The sequence below is a fragment of the Mesoplodon densirostris genome, chromosome 4 (genome assembly GCF_025265405.1).
Source record: "Mesoplodon densirostris isolate mMesDen1 chromosome 4, mMesDen1 primary haplotype, whole genome shotgun sequence".
NCBI lineage: Eukaryota > Metazoa > Chordata > Mammalia > Artiodactyla > Ziphiidae > Mesoplodon > Mesoplodon densirostris.
The window spans coordinates 79,674,218-79,697,096 of NC_082664.1; the positions used below are offsets into that span (position 1 = coordinate 79,674,218).

Here is a 22,879-nt window from a genome sequence, read left to right on the forward strand (position 1 = left end):
TTGTAGTGTGGCACTCGTTCTCAGATGTGGTAGTGAATGCCTTGGGTAAACAAGGCTGGAATGTTTTGAGGAGAATGTCTCCACTAGGTCTTCTCTGTGTTCTGTATGGATTGACGCTGGGAGAAACGATGTGTTCTGTGTCAGACCCTTCTCGAAGGTATATATTCCATTTCCCAGACTAGAGAAGAGCCCAGGGCTCTCCAACATCTCTGCAATTAGTGAGTAATCACAAAGACATTGAGCCTGATTCCATACTTCAGGTTCACTGAAGAGTTTTAGATTATTTGTCTTGTCTTTAGATGGTATCATCAACCCTATAATGTGTATATTCAACAGGTAGGTGTAATTTTTCAATTTTTATTAAAAGAACTGGACATAGCTGAATCATTAGCTCTTTAGGTCGGAGAGGAGTCTTAAAATAGCAGCTCCCTCTGCTTGAACTCTGTTACCCCTCGCTGCTGAGTGCCCTCACATCTTTATACCTTGTTGCCCTCCAGAGAAAGTGCCAGTGGGTAGGTAGCTAAAAAGCATCTTCCATTTGCATAGGTTGTTAAAGTGGGTCTGTAAGGCAGCAAGAGATGGTTGCTTGGAAATTTCCATTCAAACAGATCTGATCAGATTTCTTCTGCCCCATTTTGGAAAGCATCAAAAGGACAACGAGAAAGATGTTGAGTTGCTTCTTGACTACTCTCTAGGTGCGAAGTTCATTGTTTGCAAAGAACAGCAAATATAGAACAGATTTTTACACTTAAATTTTTGAACTTAATTCCCCAACTCAAGATGTGGTGGTGAATTTTTCTATTTCTATAACATTTCGCTTGGGGAAGGCAGTATACTGAACAAAATAAACTGCAATTCACAGTGAGAAAGCAACTAGAAATCACTCTAGGAGGGGTGGGGCACACCTTGACACTAAGCATATGGTGAACTAAATTGATTGTATACTTCATATTTGGTCCCTTTCCTCTCACCAAAAATTAAGGGCACATTTATTTATTTAATAAATTTATTTATTTATTATATTTAAATATAATACTCTATATTTACATTTCCCAAACGAGTGGTTAAAAAACCATTCCAGATGGTCCTGAAATAGCTCGTACCATTAACTAAAGTACTAGTATTCCCATTTAAGACTCAGATGACATTTCCTAAGAAATAATTTCTCAGTATATTTATTTGCAGCCATGTTCCCTTATTAGTGTTCTCAAATTAATGTGCAGCCATTCCAGGGTGATGAAGCCCACCTGTCAGCCCTGGCAGTATGTGTTCTGAGGGCACACAGAGCTGTTCCACACCTGGGTCTCCCTAGCCTGCCTCAGCTTCATTCCCATAAGGCTTCATGGGCAAACAATAACCTAGACCATACCAGTGGTGTAACAGTAACCACTGGGAGATGTGGGCCCTTCATCCACTGTTTAAAACAACAAAGACAAGCTGGAGATAATCATAGTAGTTTTCTCTCCTTACATAGTTGGCCCTTTTGAGAAAGAGGACAATTGAATGCTCAAGCTCTTATTAGTTTTGCCATAAGTGTAGGGCTTCAATTTTGCGATGGGTTGAATTGCCTCCCCGCAAATTGATGTGCCAGTGCTCTAATCCCCAGTACCTCATACTGTGACCTTATTTGGAAATAGGGCTATTGCAGATGTGATTAGTTAGGTTGAGATGACCTCAGACTGGAGTAGGGCGGGCCTCTAATCCAAAATGACTGGTGTTCTTATAAAAAGGGGAAATGTGGACACTGCCAGGGGCGGAGGGAGAATGGCATGTGGAGTTTGGAGTCCTGCCACCACCAGGGATTGCGTTTTGAGCAAAATGAAAAGTAGATGAATGTTCCAACTTCCCTGACCTGGGACATCAGGAGAGCCCTGCTTGGTGAACATGTCAGCCTCGAGCCTGAGTTCCAAGCACAGGGGTTTAGTCTCTCTTATTATGGGTCCCTTAAAATGTTTTTGTACCTCAGAGCATGAATACGTCTTTTAAACTGAAATGGTCTGAAGACCCTGTGTACTATTCATTATGGACAAAAGTAAAATTATATGGAATGTGTTCTTTGACAGGAGATGATATTTTGTACAGCCAGAGGGGTAAGCACTTCGTGTAATGAGCACGTAATCAATTTTGGTCTTGGTCTTCTGGGGAACTAAGAATAAAATATGAATTTTCTCTAGTATATACACACTGCCTCTCATCCACTTAGATTGCTTTTCACTACTAACATGGTTTTTAACTTTTGCCATTTTGCTTTCTTTGATGTCTGTTTCCTGGTTTCTAGAATAGGGAAAAGCCATTTAGTTTAAAAAAATAAAAAAGGAAGAAAGAAATCCTCATCTGTCTACCTTTTCGGCTTCCTAATAAGTATCTTCCTGGTGAGAAAGTGTCTTCTCCTCCGCCCCCTGCACCCTCCCCCCTGCTTACTCCCGCATCTGTCCCCTCCCCACTTCTTCCTCCCCCACCTCCTCCTGCCTTCCTCTTCCTCTTCTTTTGAGCTCAAACTGTGTGTTCAGTGGTCAGAAAAGAGCTGGCCATGATGTCAGGCGGTCCATTGTGAGCAAGTCCTTGTTACTGCCCCACCAGCCCAGTTGCCCCCAGCCCGCTGAGAGGTGGTATTCCAAAATTCTGTTACTCATTTTTGGAAATGCCTTTTCCCATAGAAACAATGTTGTAGATGGTGATGAGGTGTTCAACCTGACTGCCAAAGCCTATTTACTTCAGAATATAAGTGGGTTTATAGCACTTAGTCATACTGACCTGAGCTCAGAGTCCTAGGAGGGGAAGCCAAGCGGTACAGGTGCAGGAGATGGGGGCATGGGTCTGAATAATCTGCTTTGTGGGTCACATCACCTCCCTCTAGGCATCCTCTCCTCAGCTTCCCAGAACCTTCCTGAGGCCCAGACCAGCAGCCCTGAGGCTGCATGCTCCAGAATTTCCTGGCTCTCTTCTCCCACCAATATCCCCTTTCCCAAGCGCAGCTGAGAAAAGCATTTAACATTAAAGATGTTCATGTTTCGAATTGAAGTTAAGGGGGGCGGGGGGAGGGAGGGGGCGGTGCTGAGGAAGGAGCACATAGATGGATGTACCTCACTGGAAATGTTCTAGCCCTTGGGTGACGATTTCACAGGTATTCATTATACTATTATACATTATAACTTACATATGTCACATATATGTTCTTAAATGCCTCAAATATTATATTAGAAAAATCATAATTTAAAAAAAAGTGGAGAGAAACAAATGTTCAGTTTTGTTATGGGCCAGAACCCAAATGTCATATTTCACAGCAAAGGCAGGCACACAGCAAAATGTGAACACTCAGATCGGAAAAGACAGTGTTGCCAACTGTTTCAAATATGAAAAATTGTCAAAGCGGCGGGCAGGTGGGGATGGTGGTGTGATGAATTGGGCAGTTGGGATTGACATGTATACACTGATATGTATAAAATGGATGACTAATAAGGACCTGCTGTATAAAAAAATAAATAAAATTCAAAAATTAAAAAAAAAGAAAAATTGTCTTTTAGTATCAAAAAATTTGTGTGGCCCACCCCATGTAGTAATAGTTCTTTTAGTTTTCATTGGGAAAATGCATACCAAAACAAAGATAAGTACTTGTAGATATTATGGATCATAACATACACACACGTTTGATGTGTATGTTTGCTGTGTGGATGAGACTTTTTATTAAATGTCTATAAGCATTAAAAGTGTTTAAAAATAAGATGAGAAAGTAAGTTAAGAAAGTAAGACATTTGGGAGAAAATGTGTTCTGACTGAAAGGAGCCTGGATAGTAAACCATCTAAGGCAGCTCTCCGAGGCAGTTGTTCTGAACCTGATTTCCCATATCTTCTTCCCTTTCTTTGTTTCAAAACTAGGGTATCCCTGTTTTTAGAGAGAGAAAAAAAACCAATCAAACAAACAAAACACAGTCTCCCCATGGCTGCTTTTGCTGAAATCTCTGCGGGGGCTGGTGCAGTAGGGGTTTTGCTTTGTTTTTATTGTTAATCCTGTTGTTGGGTGGTGTATTATAAAATCAGGTATTTCTAAATGAGCACAGCCTGTTCACGTATATGGGTCCTACGCTGAGTTAACCCAAGCTAAACCTGAGAACTATATTTAAAATGAATAGAAAAAAATTCAAAAGAGGGCACATCTTCACCCAAGCACTCCATTTTCATTCTATTTAAGAATTATCCTATGAACGTCTCAGAATTGGTTATTGTTTCAATCTTTATACGATGCCCATTTCTACCCGTCATGGAAATGACACAAAGGGAGGGAGGGGCAGTTTCCATGCCTCAACAATCTGAATCCCAGGAGTTCTGATCCCATGGGGTTTCTTTGGTTCTCTCTCTTTGGTTATATCTAAGGACCATTCTGTTTCGGAAATGTGTGTTTGCTTTAATACTTAGTATATTTTGACTTAAAAAATCTGTAGTCGTAAAAAGCTTTTCTTCAAGCGTTATTAGAGTTTTTTAAGGAGTTAAAAAATGAATTAAGGATTTCACTGTATTCTATTCTCTCTTGTTTCTTAAGTTTAACTTTCCATTTTCTCTTTTAAGCCAAAATTCTACACCAACCTTGTGGGATTCCTTAGAAGAACCTGATATTCGGGATACTAGCGAATTTGAGTATTTATTCTCCAAAGACACACCTCAGCAGAAGAAGAAACCTCTGTCAGAGTCCTATGAGAAAAAAAACAAGATCAAAAAGGTACTGAGTAACTACAGTAATCTTTGTAATTATATATATATATATATATATATATATATATATGTATATATATTTGTCATACATGGGAATTTATTATGTGCTGCTGGTTTCCTTTCCCTCTGTTTTCAAAAAATGTTTTGAAAGGTTTTGAGTCACAGATGACAGAAAGGAGCCAATAGTTTGAGAAATCTGTGCTTGCTATTTTGGTCACGCTGTCTGAATTTTCAAACTGTTTTCTTCATCTGGACTTCTTTCAGCCACTAATTCTATTGAAAAAATGCATAAAATTTAGTGAAAAGAAGTCTGTAGGCTATATGGAAAATGTCTTCTTCACTTATTTAGAATTTCATTCATTGAACAAATATTTATTGGGAGGTCTATCTGTGCTAGATTTTGTTTTAGGCACACGCTATCCAGTCGGGGAGCCCTTAGCCACATGTGACTATTTGTGATAAAATTAAAAATTCAGTTCTTCAGTGGCACCAGCCACTTTTCAGTTTTATTCTTCTGGCTAGTGGCTACAATATAGCACAGATATAAAACATTTCCATCGTTACAAAAAGTTCTCATGGATAGCACTGTCTGAGCACCTGGGGTATGTTGGTGAAGAAAAGCAAACAAACGAGAAAACAGATCCTTGCCCTCTGGAGCTTCTATTAACAATAAACATCAGAAACTAAAAATCAGATCACGTGGTAGAGCAGAGTAAGGAGGATCAACTTTTTTGGGGTGAGGGAGGGATGGGGGCTACAGGTTTGAATGCAGTGTTCAAGGTAGTCCTCATTTAGAAGGTGACTTCTGAGCAGACTTGAGGGCTAGAAATCTGAGGCCACCAGCAAGCCATCAGAGGACAAGGTCAGGATTCACAAGCCATCAGACAGATGTGGAGGTGAGTCGCCACGGTGCCATGCACTGGCTGCGTGCCCCAAGTCAAAGTTCCTTCAGTCTGCCTTGGTCCCCTCTGTGTCACATGAGATGACATCCATCCATATTGCTCTGAGTAATGATCAAATGACATCATATATATATATGTGCTACCATAGTGCCTGGCACCCAGTCAAACCTCAGCAATTACTTGCTGCTCTCATTTTCCTACTGTTGCTGCCACTGCTGCTATTCCTCTGCATTAGTGTTGTGATAATAGCATAGATGGTATTAGGGAAAAACAGTTGGCCCTTGAACAACATGGGTTCGAACTGCATGGGTCCACTTACACGCAGATATTTTTCAATAGTAAACGCTACAGTACGAAACAGCCCGTGATTGATTGAATCCGCGGATGCTGAGGAACCACGGATATAGAAGCTGACTCTAAGCTATATGCACATTAACCCCTAGTTGTTCAAGGGTCAACCGTATAGTACTTGGTTCTGCTGTTGATTTGTGATGTGATCCTGGGCTGGTCATCTCACTTCTCCAGGCCATATTTTCTCTTCTCTTCTCTGTAAAACAAGATTAACAATATTTGAGTCTACCTGACCCACCAGGATGCTGTGAAATTCAAATCTAAGAGGGTTTGAAGAAGTGTTTTGAAAGGTGTGTAATACTGAATGATAGTTTCATCAACTCTTCATTCTTAAATTATATAGTGAGGTTCATCCATTGGTTCATATCTCAAGTAACATGATTGTGAAATGAGCTGTGCCTTGTCGGGGGGAAATGGCAAAAGTCCGGATGCAGTTTTCTGTGAATCAAATCACGTTTGCCCACTGACTTAAATTATACATGGAAATCATGGTCAAGGTTTTTCACAAGTTCATTGGAATTGTGTTTTCCTGATTGAAAAATGTGATGCCAATAATGATTAAATATCAGAGCAAATCTTTTAAGAGGACGTATCGCATGAAACAATTGAGTTACGGCAAGAAGTAAACTGATAGACTATAGAATATATTCATGTGCAGTTAGATTCCTATGAGATAGAAATAAGGGTTTTGCTGGCCAGCTGGCTTTTTAAATGCCATCTATAGGAACAGAAGACTAATTGTTTCTATACAAAAGGCAAAAGCAGAATCTCTGTATTCCAAAAGTGGCCTCATTTTGCCTCTTTCAGGAAGCCTTCTCTGACCATCAAGGAAATCCTCTGAATGTTTTCTTACCCAATATCATATTAAACTTACTTTCATTCTCTTTTTCTTTTAAAGTTGTTATTACTCCTTGTGTTTCTCTCTCTGGATGCTTGGTTACATGTTATTTACTCATAAAGCTAATTGTTTCTGTTTTGGTGAATGAGCATTTTTAAAACATTGAAGTATTTGTTTTTAAAACATCAAAGCATTTGGTAGTTTATTCTTATTTCTTATCTCATAATTATTTGCCTCTTCAACAAAGGATTTTCACTGAGGCAGTTAGTACTTGATGTGTTTGTTTCTCCGTCTGAGGGGGAAAATATCCTTTATTCAAACTCTTTAATCTTTCTGAACAGTGAGGTTGCTGTTACCCCAAAGACTCTGTGCACACGTGTAGTCTCTATTTTTTTTCTTTAAGGGTAGCAGTCTTGAGGGTGCTTGGAGTTTGCAGTGAGCTTGTGTCCTAGAGCTGAGATTCTAAGTTTTAAAGAAAAAAAGAAAACAACGAATTGAGTCAATGCCAGAAAACTCTGAACCTGCCTCCTATGTGCCTTCCTTCTGTGCCCGTGGCCAGATTTCCAATATCAAGATGGATCCCTTGGTCTCTTCTGAAAGTCAGATGTTTATTTTCTTTTCTCTGAGAATGAAGATGAAAGTGAATTTTAGTGATTGTGAGCAACTGAGGAGTTTCAGCCCTGGAGGCCAGCTTTGTTAGCCTAACCACAGAATGGTTCCCATACAAGGTGACCAGGAAACACTTGCCAGATAGATCTTTTTATGGTGACTGAAGTGGAGTATATGTCAGAGATTTTAAAATCCAGCATTCTGAATCTTGGCCGCAGGGACTCTGCCAGCATTGAGATAGATGTGAGCATCTCTTTTTTTTTTTTTTTTTTTGTGGTGCGCGGGCCTCTCTCTGTTGCGGCCTCTCCCATTGCGGAGCACAGGCTCCGGATGCGCAGGCTCAGCGGCCATGGCTTACGGGCCTAGCCGCTACGCGGCATGTGGGATCCTCCCGGACCAGGGCACAAACCCGTGTCCCCTGCATCGGCAGGCGGACTCTCAACCACTGCGCCACCAGGGAAGCCCCGCGAGCATCTCTTAAGTGGAGCTGGTCTGCATCCCTCTGCACGTCCCACATTCCTAGTCAGAACTGTCGGAATTGTTACCGTTCTGCTGAACTCAGATACAAGTTTCTAGTTTCATCTTCTTTAACAGCATTTAAATTTCCCATCACTGGCACTGATTTAAAGCAAACAGATACATATCTTCTTAAACTGGGCTGGGATCCTGTTTTCTAGTACGATACAGTCTAAGAATTAGAAGAAACCTTCCTGATCATCTAATTCAGTGCCCTCATGTGGCACATGAGAAACGAGACCTAGAAAGATGAAGATGACTTCTAGGGTTTGTACGCTTTTAGCTAGGAAGACATTGATAATGATGGACACTTGAGAGGATGTAGAAGAGCCTCAGCATATGTCTTCACTTCCCCTGAATTTAAACAGGAATTGGCTGCACTTAATGTTGGTAACAGCTTTTACTGGGATGATTGATTTTAACATTTATAAATGAGGGTAGCCATTCTTAGAATCAGCAACAAAATCCAGCTACACTTGTGCAAATCCAAAATATGTCCTACCTTGTGAAATTATCCAAAGTCTTCTTCAGGATCTTCCAGTAGGAGTCCAAATCTTTGAATAAAAAGATACTATGTATAACTCCAAGTACGAAATAATATGAAACAATATGTAGATTTGGAGCTGTTTTCCTTTGACCCCCATCAATCATTTTAAATATTAGCTATAAGTTAAATACTAACTATGACAGATTCGTATTGCATACTCAGGCCTGTGCCATCTTCGTTTGTGGCATGAGACCACTCTGCCACCACAGACATAACATTCACCAAATTGAGAACCAGAACTCAAAACATCAGCTCTTGTCTGTACCAGCAGCACTTAGTACTACCTCCTATTTTTTTTGCCCTCTCATAACCTTCAGGGCAAGTCGTTTAACTTTTCCACACAGATTCGTTCTCTACCCAATAGGGAGTAACAACCCTTTACAGGGTCATTACAAGGATAAAATGAAATCATGATTGTGAAAGTACTTGAAGTATTCTCTAGAACTATGTATTAATCTCTTCATTTATGAACAGACATGAAAGCTTTGCAAAGGAATTCTTGAACATCGCTTATTCCCACAAGCTTGTTGAGGGTCTTCAAACATGAGTGTGTCCCTTCCTGAAACTGTTTGCAAATGGTCATCTCTAGACCATTCCTGTTTTCCAGCTCCTTTAACAGCATATACAGACACCTAGTAGTTCATCTTACGTTGGTTTATATAGTCTTTTTGCACTGTAAAATAAGAGTTTTCACTGTCAATATGCCCATATTTCTACTATCTCTAAGTTACATTTGTTCCAGGGAAAGGTAGATCAGTGCCTTGACGAGGAGCCAGAAATCTGCCTTCATCAGACAGAATCTGTCTGAGATTCTTTGTCCTGGTGCCTGTCAGAGAAGTAGCTACTCCAATAAACTTTCCAATTGCTTTCTAAACTTGCCTGACAACGTTCAGAAAATCAGCATGACCTGCCAATATTCTTCCTCTCTTGAAATTATGAATAATGTCCGTGCTTGTTCCCTCCTCTGTAAGATACATAAAATTACTCCACTCCCTTGGCCTTTTTAATAGATATTTCTTAAGAATTAATGACATAATGGCTATTCCCTGAGCACTTGGTGGGAGTGGGGGTAGGGAGGGGTGGTGATGGTCCCGCAGACACTGGTCTATTGAAACTTCCTGGAGCCAAAAGCTTTCAGTTGTAATTGGGTCACTTTGGCCAGGATCATAGCTGTAACTCTCAAATCCCAGACTTGGTGTCTCAGTTTAGTGGGGAGGGGAGATGAGTGGAAGGAGAACATAAATTTATAGGGTTTTCATAATCTGTTGCCTTCCAAGTTTATATAATTTCAGCTTTTGTGTACAAAGATAATTTCTCTGGGCCGCCCCGGTAAGGTATGTGCATTATTTTTTTTTTTCCCCAGGAATGGGAATGCATTTTCCAAGCCCTTTCTATTACTCATTTGTTTGAAAAATGAGCAGTGAGGTTAGGGGTTATCATTTATGGCAGTGAGTGAAATCACTTGCCCGTGTGTTGTTTGCACCAATATATGACCTTGAGGTCATTGGTGCTATGTCCAGATTCCTTGAGTGATATCTGGAATGATCTGGGCTTTCCTGTTCTTTGGTTTTAAAGGCCCCTGACTGGCCAAATCTACTGAAAGCAAACGGGAGCTTCTACTCAATGACAAGCACCAACTTACAAAAATTCTGCCTTGTAAATTTTATGTGGAAATAAGACAGCCCAAAAAGTTAAGTTGTACTTTTACTTTATTTACTTATTTTTTTTAAAAAATAAGTCATTAGAGCTTGTCAAGTATGGATATCAATGATTCTTTCAGAATGTTGAATCTGAATATTATTCTTGGAGTTAGACTATGTTTCTCTTGTTGGCTGTTAAACAGTAACTTAATCTGGACTTGTACCGCAAGCCAGCTGCAGGATCATACGGTGCTCAGTTCCTACCCATACCACAAGAGGACACCTTCGAATGCTGAGCTCTGCAGAGCTAAATTAGCCTCTGTCCTAGAGCCGGAGCAATGGAGCCTACAAGAGTGTAACTACCCCTCGAGTATCCTCTTCCGTCTTGTAAAATCTCTTTATTGTGGACCATGGGGCCAAATTTCACAGCAAATTATCCACTCAAAGTATTGGGAGCCAAAGGAATATTAGAAAGGCTTGTAGGTATTAGTAGAATAGAAATCATTAGTAGGCATAGTTCCAGTGCTTAGAATGAATGACTGCAATATAAAAATTTATGAAGTATTAGACTTAGCCCCTTTGGGACTGATTCTGGAATCACCTCCCCACTACACACACACACACACACACACACACACACACACACACACACACACACACACACACACACACACACACACACACACACACACACACACACACACACACACACACACACACACACACACACACACACACACACACACACGAGGTTTTTTTTAATTGTCCATTTCTAAAGGGAGGGAAGATGTATTTGAATATAGATTTGGGGTTCTCTAATTGGAAAATAAAGAAGTTTGATTAGATGTTACAAGATATCCTATGAGACAACAATTCTAAATATTTGGGGGTTTTTTTACGTATTTTATTCTTTACTCCTAGTTGAGTAAAATTTTGGAAATCTCACCTATATTTTCCTGGACCTCCTTCATTTATGCTTAATTCAGGACGTTTTCTAAGACTGTGACTGGCCGGAGGTAGACAATGGTTTGAGGCTGAGTGCCAGTGCAGGGACCTTGGTGGTGGCAGTGACTTCTCTGGCCTCCAGTTTTAAGCTAGAAGTATGTGAGGAAATAAGAACGACCAAAGATCTTATATGTTTATTTAAGTCAAAAACCCAGGTCACATGGGTGCTTCCAAAATGAACTCATAAATACCTTGCAGAGTGCACACATCTCCAATATACACAAAGATCAAAACAGCCCCATATACATACACATGCATCCATAGGTATGTGCTTAACACGAACAGAAGTCTTAATAACCTTGTATTTATGTAGAATCTTTCAAGTGAAGATGACAACAAGATTTCAATAGCAATAATAATGGTTAATGCTAGGTGAGCAGTTTTTGGCTAAGTGCCTAGCATGTATTAATTTATCCAGTCGTGGGGCTTCCCTGGTGGCACAGTGGTTGAGAGTCCGCCTGCCGAGGCAGGGGACACGGGTTCATGCCCCGGTCCAGGAAGATCCCACATGCCATGGAGCGGCTAGGCCCGTGAGCCATGGCCGCTGAGCCTGCGTGTCCGGAGCCTGTGCTCCGCAACGGGAGAGGCCACAACAATGAGAGGCCCGCGTACCGCAAAAAAAAAAAAAAAAAAAAAAAATTTATCCAGTCGTCACAAGAACCCAGTGAGATGGTTCTATGATTATTGCCATTTTTTAGATGAGGAAGCTGGAACTCAGAGGGGTTATGTAACTTGCCCAGCATCATACAGCTCTTAAGTGGCAGAGCAAGGAGATGAATCCAGCAACAACCCCAGAATCTGTGTTCTTAATCATTTGACAAATGGTCTGTTGGGCTGAATGTAACTACAAGTCCTGACTTTATATTCACTTGGAGAAGTCTGAATTTTATTTCCTGGTCATTGTTTAGTGAAAAGAGCTCTGGCTTTGGTGTCTGTAGACCCGCTTTCTACTTATGGCTCTGACCTTAGCCAACTGTTGAATCTTGGGCAAGTTCTTTAAATTCTCTGGGTCTCAGATCTCTCATCTGTCAAAAGGCAAACTTTAATTAGATGAATTCCAGGGATAGGGTCATCACTTCTACTTTGCAAATGGGGACACTCAAGATCCACCAGCTTTTGTCTTATTTATTAGAGGGCAGTTAGACAGAGGCGTCACATGTGAACCAACATCTCTGCGCTCAGATCCATAGATCAGACTGCCTGACACCATCAGCACCACGGTGTATGAGTCACAGGTATGTGGGAGCTCAGGGAGTAATTGTTAGTATTTTAATAATCCCCTAATCTTAAGAGACATAAACGTATTGGAGGATTATTTTAAAATAAGCCAAGTTTCTCTATGTACTGGGGTATTGAAGGGCTGGAATCTGATGGGGAAACCTGCAATGGAAAGGTGCCAGAGGTCTGGTCTTGAAGGTAACTAGTTAGCAGTTGTGTGTCCAGTCACGTAACCTCTCTGGCCTTAGTTTCTGTAACTGTCATGGCCTCTGGAGTGGATGTTTCTAAAACATCCAGATGCAAAGTATCAGATCATATCTGTACGTGGACACCTTCACACACGCATTTTAAAACTCAGTGTATACGAGTGTGTGAGTAGAATGCAACCTCAGATTGGGACCTTGCTTCGTCAGTGAGTAATGTGGGATATACTGCAAACCAGCCTCACAAACACAATGTTGCTTCCCCCAAAGATGCAATATTTCCCTCCTCACACTTGTCTCTACTTAACAGAAAATGTCTTTGGCGGCAGCAGCCAATGGCCGAGTTGGCCAGCCCCATTCTGCTGGTGTGGCACTCTCCCCTCCATCTCTCCATAACGTTTCCAGGGTCCAGAGGCCAAGCCAAGAGTTCAGGTTTCACCAGACACAGCCGTCCACGTGTTTCCTAGGACAGTCTGGCTTGCCCCCAGTACTATGGCTACACTTACAATTTTTGATAAAGTACCTTTTAGCCCAGAGCTTGATTTCCTTTAGGCCTGACCTGGTTTCTCTCCAGCTGAGGCTAATTTGCATGGCTGTAAACACGGGCCTGACAAAGCTCACCAACTGTGATAAAAGCTAAGGAAACCTGAGACCATTGGAAACTCCAAAATCCGCCTTCAGTATCTGAGCCTGACTCAGAGTCACGCCTCAGCCCAGGAGGCTGCCAGCATGTATCAGCTAAAGAAATGTTATTCTGATTGATCTGATTAGGGCAGCAAGGTTAGCCATGGTCAATTTACAAAGACAGTATGAGAAGAAGTCATGTGTGTAGGCAAGTTATGGGTCAGCGAGGCCCCTGCCAGAAGTTTTGAAAAGCCACAGCTCTGCCAGGACCATTATCAGATCTCCTCGGTGGGGTACAAATGGGATTGGAGGGTTAGGGGCCCTCCAGAGAAATGAATGACAAAAGGGATTGGGCTGGGAAGAGCTGGGGAGTGGTGCTTGCTTGCAGCTGGATTCCTTCGCTGCCAAGCCCTTTTTACATGGACTTCCCCAGTACCCTGTGAGGAGGACTGCCCTTAGCCCCTCAATCGTAAGGGAGAGGAGAAGGTGGGGAGGCTGATTTGAAAGGGCCGTGAGGCTCTAGACTGACCCACAGGAGCAGCCAGATGGAACCTATTGGGCATTTTCATCCCTTCCTTCACCACCAGAGTGGTTTAATTGGGACCTGGCTCCAGGCCGTGGTTACTAAATAACCTGAGTTTTAGTGTTTTCATTTTCATTCATTAACTTTTATGCTAGGTACCTTATTAGTCACATTAGATATTTTGCATGTGCAAAATGTCCTAGGAGGTGGGGGCGTGGTCTTTAAACATAGCGTAGAGCTGCAAGGACCAGGGGGTTAATTCAGGACTCAGTTATCACATCACTTTTGACTGTCTTGTAGACTCTCTTGTACAACTTCCTTAGTTTACAACAAACACAAAAACTAACTTTTAAATTTTGCTTTCAAGTTGTCATGGCATTCGTACTGATTCTGAAGACCTTGGATCTTTCACTCTGGGTGTGGTTCTTTTCCTCCCTGCTCAATTCAGGAACATAAATGAGTGTTACTTACAACACTGGGTAAGGCACATTAATTAACAAAGAAAAATGGATTTAAAATGTAGCTAACTGAAAGCCACAGTGCCTGAGCTGGGCCTCATTATAAATAGTTCACTCTGTACTATAATCATCTTACTAATGGAAAAAATGAGACACTGAGATGGTTGCTTAGAGAAGAATGTAGTTCAGAAAAGCAGCAAAATGCCTAAAGCATACGAGATGTTTAGAATGATTTAGTAAGACATTGGAGAAACTGGGCCATGTGATGTTTTTGTTGTGTATTACTTATGCTCTTGGGATGTGGAGGTATCTGAACAGTTCAGCTCTGTAGGACACAGCCGTTCAGTTGCCACCAGTGGAAGGGATGAGCTTCTGAGGCTGAAGGTATGTGGAAGAGAAAGTAAGACTCACAGGCCAGCACAGGGAGTTCACACCAATTGACTAAGATCTTGGTGTGTGTTTGCCTCAGAGCCACCAGGAAGCCAGTTTCAAGGCTTCCAATCAGCTGCTTCCTCCTGCACACCCAGGGCACCAAGAGTCACGACTAGTCTAAGTATGGAAGGTGGTAGCATCGTGGTTCAGCAGGGCTTTCTGGAAACCACACAGGCCTGGCTTTTTCTTTGAGTCATCACTTTATCCATGGGGTAAGTCCCTTCATCTTTCTAAGGCTCCTCAGTACCACTCCCTCATCTGTAAAGTGAGAATAATAATAGTACGTATTTCAAAGGGTGATTGTGAGAGTTAAAATAATCTGTGAAGTGTTTAGCTGCGTGTCTGATGCATAAATATTTGCTGGTTCAACCACACTATTGCCACCATCGTCACGACCATCAGGAGTAGGAATAAGGACAATGAAAAATCCCTTAGTGTCACCCCTAAAAGAGAACGGGAGGTTGGATTCCAACCAGAAGCTTCATCTCTTATGCAGGGATGACTCCTGAACCCCAGAGGGCTAGCAGAGATCCATCTCACCCTCTCATTTGTCTGTCTGTGTCCCATTGGGACACAGCTGTGTAATTAAATGAATTTAAGCTAGATGCTCAGAGATGAACATCCTCAAGGTGTGCCAAGAGAAAACCATGCAGTACAACAAAAAGATGATAAAATTTGTCAGCGTTTTCCAGTACTATTTTTATTTGGCTTTCATAGTAATCTATGTTGGAAGTACAGTTTTTAAGTATGGCGGCTGTTGGGAGGCAACATAAGGGTGCTTCCTTAACTCCTTTTAGAACATGATAGACTATAAATAAATAAATATAATCATGTCTAGAATCACTGATTTAGGTGATGATGATGCTCTTTAAAGTGTGATATTTTATGTTGGTTTCTATATTAATAATCAGATTGAATTGACTTATAGTTTATTTCCAACAGCATAATGCATGGATTAATTTTAAGAGTCGAGCAATATTAAAAGACCTAAGAAAAACAAAGGTCCTGAAAACCTCAACAAATTTCACGCCATTTTTCGTACAGACCATCCTCTGGCCAAAATGAAATTAAGTTAGAAATAATTTACCAATAACAAAAAGATAACTTAAATATGTCAGTAACAAAAACCTCCTTGCCTTTTAACATTTACATTCACACCTGAAAATAACTCACGGATCAAGAAAGAAGTTATAATGGGGTTCAGAAAACCCTTATAATTCAAACAATACTGGTTTTTAAGACTCAAAGGATACCACTAAAATGAGTGTTTATATTAGAAAAGAAAGATAGGTCAAAAATAAAGCATCCAAAATTAACAGCTAGAAAAAGAAAAACAAACCAAAGAAATTTGAAGGAAAAATTAGGTTGAACAACAGGAAAGGCCATTTTTGCAGGTCAAGTGTGATCAAATATTTAGAATTTCATATGGTTCAACCTAATGCATTTTAAGATGAGAATGGAAATTTTTTTTTTTAATTTAATACAATATAGAAGATCAGTAAAGTCAAAAGTTTATTCTTTGAAACCGAAATTCAGTAACTTTAGGCATGATTGAGCAAAACAAACAAACATAAATAAAGATAATAGGAAAGTAAAAGTGAATGTAACTATAGATGCGATAGAAATGTATAAGAGAATACCATGACCAAACTTTTGGCAATAAATGAAAATAACATAAAATTTTAAACTTTCTTGAAAAATATAAATTACCAAAACAGAGTCAAGAAGAAATAGAACACTGGAATGTTCTATAAATATTAAGGAAATTGGGTCCATAGTTTAAAATCTTCTTATGAAGAAAGTTCCAGGCCCAGATGGTTTTATTACATGAAGCATTTTCTTCTTACACAAAATACTTGAGAGAATAGAGAATGTTATGATCAAAGCTAGAATATAGTCTTGATAGCACTACCAGACAAGGACAGGAAGTGAAAGAAAAGTTACAGGTCAATTTCTCTCATATAGATGTGGAGATCCTAAACAGTGTATTAGTAAATGGAATCCAGCAATGAATAAAAAATTATTATAGCGAAAGTATTGAAGTAGACCTGAATAAAAGGAGAGACATAGTCTTTTCATGAATAGGAAGACCAATATTATAAAGTTGTCAGTTAGCCCCAAGTTGATTTCTAGTTTCAAAGTAATTCCAATCAAAATCTAAGTAGGATTATTTGGAATTTGACAAGCTTATTCTAAAAATTTGTATAGAAGAGCAGAGTTTCAAAATAATCTTACACATGATGTTTTGTGAAAAAAGCAAGTCACAGAAAAATGGTTCCATTAGCCTGAAGTTAAAAACATAAAAAGCCAAAGAATTTTATGGAATCATACATTTGTGGCAAACTGTTTTTTAAAAAGCAAGGGAACAGTAAACATAAAATTCAAAAAAATTTTAAAATTCTGACAAAGAAAAACCAGTTAGGATGCTTATTCTACCTCATATCAAGAAAAATAAAGCAATAGGCAGTAAGGTAGCTATAGTGTGGTAATAATTGGCGCAGAAAAAAACAAAGATCAATGGAAAGAATTGAGGGTTCAGAGGCAGATCCATGCATATCTGGAAACTAATATATGACAAATGTGGTCTCTCAGATCAGTGGGCAAAAGTGACTATTAAAAAAAGTACTTTAAAAATTGGAAAAAAAATATATCTCTCCAAAGAAAGTAGATTCCCTCCCTCATGTCATGAATAAAGATCAATTCCAGATGTATCAAGCACATAAATGAGAAAGGAAAAAGTTAATAGTTTTTTAAAAAAAAAGAATATAGGAGCATATTTTTTAACCTCACATGGAAAAGACACAAAAAGCATATCAAATAAGAAATAAGTACATTAAATAAAATTACATTAAAAAATTTTAAACTCTTGCTCCTCAAAAGGTACCACAAAGAGTATGAAAAGATAAGCCACAAGCTTGGAGAAGACATTTGTAACATATTTAACTGAAGAAGAATTACTACCCAAAATATATGTAGAATTCTTACCAGTCAGTAATAAAATGGTTACCTTCCAATAGAAAGATGGGCAAAAGATATGACCAGGCTTGTCATGGAATGAATGGTCACTAAATAAATGAAAAGATGATCAACAAGTCAACAACTAGGGAAATGCAGAGATACCATTTTAGGCCCACCAGCTTGACAGAAATCAAAAAGTATAACTGTGAAATGTTGGGAGGGTGTGAAGCAGTAAGAACTCTGATTGCTGCTAATGGGAAGGTCAGCTGTTCTATATGCTTGGAAAACAGTTTGGCTCTGTCTAGTTCACGTGAACTCGTGTACAGCCTCTGCTCAAACTTTTGCAACTTTGTACCAGGAGACACGTGAGAGTGTTCGTAAAAGCATAGCTTATAATAGCAAAAATCTGAAAATGACAACAATGGCCATCGACATTAGAGTGGAGGAGTATCACAGGATACTACACAGCTTTTATAAAAAAGACTCAACTACAGCTACATGCATCCACACTGATGATTCTTTTTTTTTTTTTTTTTTTGCGGTACGCGGGCCCCTCACTGCTGTGGCCTCTCCCGTTGCGGAGCACAGGCTCCGGACGCGCAGGCTCAGCGGCCATGGCTCACGGACCCAGCCGCTCCGCGGCATGTGGGATCTTCCCAGACCGGGGCACGAAGCCGTGTCCCCTGCATCGGCAGGCGGACTCTCAACCACTGTGCCACCAGGGAAGCCCCACACTGATGATTCTTAAACACGATGTTCAATGGAGAAAGCAAGTCACAAAAGAATGATTCCATTGGTCAGAAGTTAAAAACATAAAAAGTCAAAAATTTTTATGAAATCATACGTTTGTGGCAAAACCTTTTTTCTAAAGCAAGGGAAGAATAAATATACAATTTAGAAAACATGGGCCCTTTGGAGGTGAATTGTAGGGGAAGATAGAGGGCCTTTGAAGGTGTTAACAGTTCTCTGTTTGGTAAGGTGTACGCCTGTACATGGTTTACTTTTTTTGTCCTTTATACATAAATGTGCACATGCTACTCTTTTCTATAATATTTCACAGCTTTTAAAATTCTTAAGAAAAGATTTCCTGTTGCCCCCCATTCCGCTCCCACCTTGCACCCCAGGGGCACCAGTTTTCAATGCCCTCTCTGGCCATCTGTCTGGTATTCTGCTGTCTCTTGTGAATACAATTTTAAACAGTCACCATGGACTTCCTATTTTGGTAGACAAGGGTTTTTGTGTTTCAGAATTCTATGTGAATTTATAGAAGCTCATTTTTTAAAGAATACAGTTACCTTTCTGAATTTATAAATTATAGTTTCTTCACATTTTCCTTTGCTTTTTACTTTCCATCTGTCTCTTCTTCCAAGCTTCTTTTTTTACATTTTTTTGTTTGTGACCTCTGTATTTCACATTAGAGGATTATCTCAAATAATTGGTGATCCTTGGCTGCTATTTTATGTATAAGATCAAGGCATGATAAACCTGGATGGAAGCTCAGTATGAATGGATGAGGTTTGCCCAATGGCGGGTCTCACAGTAGGGTAAACAGTTGCAGACCAGCCATTTCATTTGGGTGGGCCCTGAATGACAGGATCTGTTTATCTTTGCTCTTAGACTGATCCATTTTTCCAGGTGGAATTTCTCCAGGCACCTGACTCTGGGGGCTGGGGTGTCAGCCTGACTGCCAGTTTTCTGAGAGAGGATCCAAGAAAGGATGTGGAATTCTGAAAATGACTACATTCCAGTACAAGACCTCAATCCCAACTTCTCCTGTGCCTGATGTCCACAAGTCCCAAGTCTGTCTGGTTGAATTTGTCTAGAAACTATACTTCCAGATAATGATAAATGGGATTATACACCTGGCACCTAGTTGTACCGTATACTATCTTTTAAATAATCCCCTTATTTTTAGCTCCCTACCTCACGCTTCCCCAGCATGTGGTGCCTCTAATTCATGCATGTCCAAGATTTTGCCTTCCTCTGCAGACAGTTAGGTTTGTCCTTCTGTTACTCTGCCATGGAATTTACCATTCTTTCAATTACTTTTTTTTTTTTTTTTTTTTTTTTTTGGCGGTACGCGGGCCTCTCACTGCTGTGGCCTCTCCCGTTGCGGAGCACAGGCTCTGGATGCGCAGGCTCAGCGGCCATGGCTCACGGGCCCAGCCGCTCCACGGCATGTGGGATCTTCCTGGACCGGGGCATGAACCCGTGTCCCCTGCATCGGCAGGCGGACTCCCAACCACTGCGCCACCAGGGAAGCCCTCTTTCAATTACTTTTGCCTCCATGTTTCTGTTTGGAAATCAGGGGGGTCTGCTAGTTTCACTGGAGGTAGATTGTGTGTTTCTGATCCTCAGTCTTATCATTTGGGGTTGATTTTATAAGAGAAAGGGAAGTGGACAGGCCTTTACTCTGCTACCTTAAAACTAAAAGTAGTTGTGATTTTCACATCTTAGAGGCTATTGCCTTGTTCAACATGATGGATGAGGCATGCACATCCTTGCTGGAATGAGATGTATTGCTAGGGAAAGAACATAGGAGTAGAAGTAGGACATCTGGAGGACCCTGGACAAATCCCCTACTGTGTGCTTGTTGCACTCATACTATCAGAAGGTGACCTGTCCATATGAGGGAACCTCAGGGAACATATATTCATGATTCTAGCCAAGATGGATATAGAGGCTCACTCTTCATGGATGATGGCAAATAAATATTTTGGATCGTGATGTTACTCCATTCCCATGGATGACTGAAGAATATAATGTGTTTTCTTTCCGTGATAGATGGGCCGTGAGAGTAGGGAGGATGATAAAGACTAATTTTAGGCGAAATGAGCTGGGTTATAGACTGTAAGCCTTAACCAAAACTTGTAGCAGTTTTAAAATATGTGTATACCATGCTCTTTCATCTTTCCTTTCTTACTAACATTTCCTGGAATCATCATTTTATGTTTATAGAAGGAACTCAGGGAGCCTCCTTAGAAACAATGCGGTGCTTATGTCATCTGTTGTTACCCAGAAAGTTAACAGGGTAAAATGACTTAGGTAGTAAATGGTGCATGTTACAGCAATAGCTGCAAATTAGAACTATGTGCGAGGTTGTTCTAGATGAAGTATGTCCATAAAAGGAAAAAGGAAAGTAGCCCTAGGTATCTTTAAAGAGGAAGTGTTTCTCTTTGAGTTTTGTCACAGATTTTGCTGTCTAGTGGCTGGAGGCCCTGAAGCTAGGAGTGCCCACTGTCACTAGCTCTTCACCTTCCAAGCAGGAGTGAGAAAGAGCCAGGTAATTTGCATCATGGTACACTCGAAATCAAAGACCATCCATCATTTCTGATACCTTGAATGCAATGATTATCATATCAAAGACATACGATGACATTGAAGATAATAACTTTTCTGTTGCCCATTATCTCTAACCAGCTTGGAGTAATTATTAGCATGTGTTCTTTTCAAAAGCCTAACACTCTAGATTTTGGAAGAATATGTATGAGACTAGATTCAGTGTCTTAATATCAAGTGAAAAATTATATAAATAAGGCAGGAAGCCCAAAGGTCTTATAAACTTTGTTATTTATAATCCTTTGGAGGGCAGTATGGCTGTCTGTGTACCTGGGATTTGCCTTATCTGAGAAAGCCGTACTCCTTGACTGAGCAGCTAGCTTTGAAAGAGGACTCCATGGAAATTGATAGAGGAAGGGGTACGTTTCCAAGTAGTTAGTTAGCAGGAAAAAAAACTCTAGGAATTAGGGATTATATAAACGTACAAACATATATCAGGCTCTGTGCTGAGTGCCAGTGATAGTAAACAAAATACTTCATTCATTCATTCATTCATTCATTTGCAGTCACCTGGCTACTCAAAGTGTGTTATCCATGGACCAGCAGCATAAGTATCACCTGGAAGCTTATTATAAATAAAACATTCTGACTCCTTGTATTAGTTTCCTAGGGCCAACTTAAACTACCATGAACTGGGTGACTTAAAGCAACGAAAATTTATTGTCTCCACGGTGCCAGAGACTACAAGTCTGAAATCAAGGTGTTGGCCGAGCCATGCTCTCTCTGAAACCAGTAGGGGAATCCTTCTCCCCACGCTTCCTATCTTCTGGTGGTTTGCTGGCAATCTTTGGCATTCCCTGGCATACAGCTGCCTTCATCAACACTTGACCTTCTCCTGGTGTGTCTCTGTGTCTTCACATGGCCATCTTCTTAAAAGGATGCCAGTCATATTGGATTAGAGGTATACTCTCCTCCAGTATGGACCTCATCTTAATTACATCTGCAATGACCCTATTTCCAAATCAGGTCACATTGTGAGGTGTTAGGGGTTGGGACTTCAACATATCTTTTTTAAGGGGAATACAGTTCCATCCAAAACAGGTCTCATCCATACCTGGTGAATGAGATTTTGTATTTTTCAGGATGTCCCTGTTAATTCACAGGCACCCTAAACTTCTAGAGGATATCCCAGAGGTTGTTAATTGCCTTATACCACAGACAGTTTTTTAGTGTCTCCACCAAACTTCTCTAAGGGCTTTGCCTACAGGATATAGAGGTATATAGGATGGAGATGTTTCCCATGCAACTTAGGAGTCATGGAGAGAAAACTTTCCCTTTGCTCTTCAGTGCTAGGTCCAGTAGGGTGGGAAGGGGAAGAGAAGGAACATTTACTCTCCCAGTCTTTGCTAGGAATACAGATTGGTTATTGAGACAGGAATTTGAAGTGAGATTGTAATAAAGAAATGTAAAACAAAAAACAAGTAAAACATGACTCAAAGGTCCTGTGGCATCATGCCTCTGGTGTATCAGGAGTAATGAACCACTGTGCTCCCATCCCTCCTAAAACAGAGGAAATAACTTTTTCTTCCTGCTGTTAAAGGGTGAGTTACATGTATGGAATAAGTTCCTGGCTTTGAGAAAGTTGAGCCATGATGACAGGAGCCCACCTGAAGGTATGGAATTGAGCTTTCCCAGGTTGTCCTGACATTAACATCTGTCCCAAAGAGAGTCCCTGTTTCCTCTCACTTTCTGACCACCAAAGCTTAGTATTCACATCATCAGAGTCTTGAATATTTTTGTGTTTTTGTTTTATGTTTCACTAGAAGTTGATATCTTCATACTCTTCTATTCTCTTTTTTCTTCTTTTCTGCTGTATAGCCCTCTGTCTAGTTACTTCTCACCAGGTTAGTTGTCAGTTTTAGAATTGTTTCATATTTATTAAGGCAAGCACTCTTTAAGGGGACTTGAGCACTAAGAAATCATAGGATGACTTTTCTCATCTGTACCTTGGTGTGACAGTAGTTTTGGTCCTGTCTGCAGACAGGACACTTAATGCACTGATGTCTCTC

At 40.4% G+C, this 22,879-nt stretch overlaps 1 protein-coding gene across 7 annotated transcripts in view; it reads left to right on the forward strand.

Annotated features, from left to right (window-relative positions):
- The window catches only part of FMN1 (formin 1), a 411,489-nt gene that overhangs the window by 192,020 nt on the left and 196,590 nt on the right, over positions 1-22,879 (forward strand). For all 7 annotated transcript variants that reach the window (XM_060096555.1, XM_060096556.1, XM_060096557.1 and 4 more), the window contains one exon: positions 4,564-4,714. In XM_060096555.1, coding sequence (XP_059952538.1) covers positions 4,564-4,714 — 151 coding nt within the window. The remainder of the gene's footprint in view (positions 1-4,563; positions 4,715-22,879) is intronic.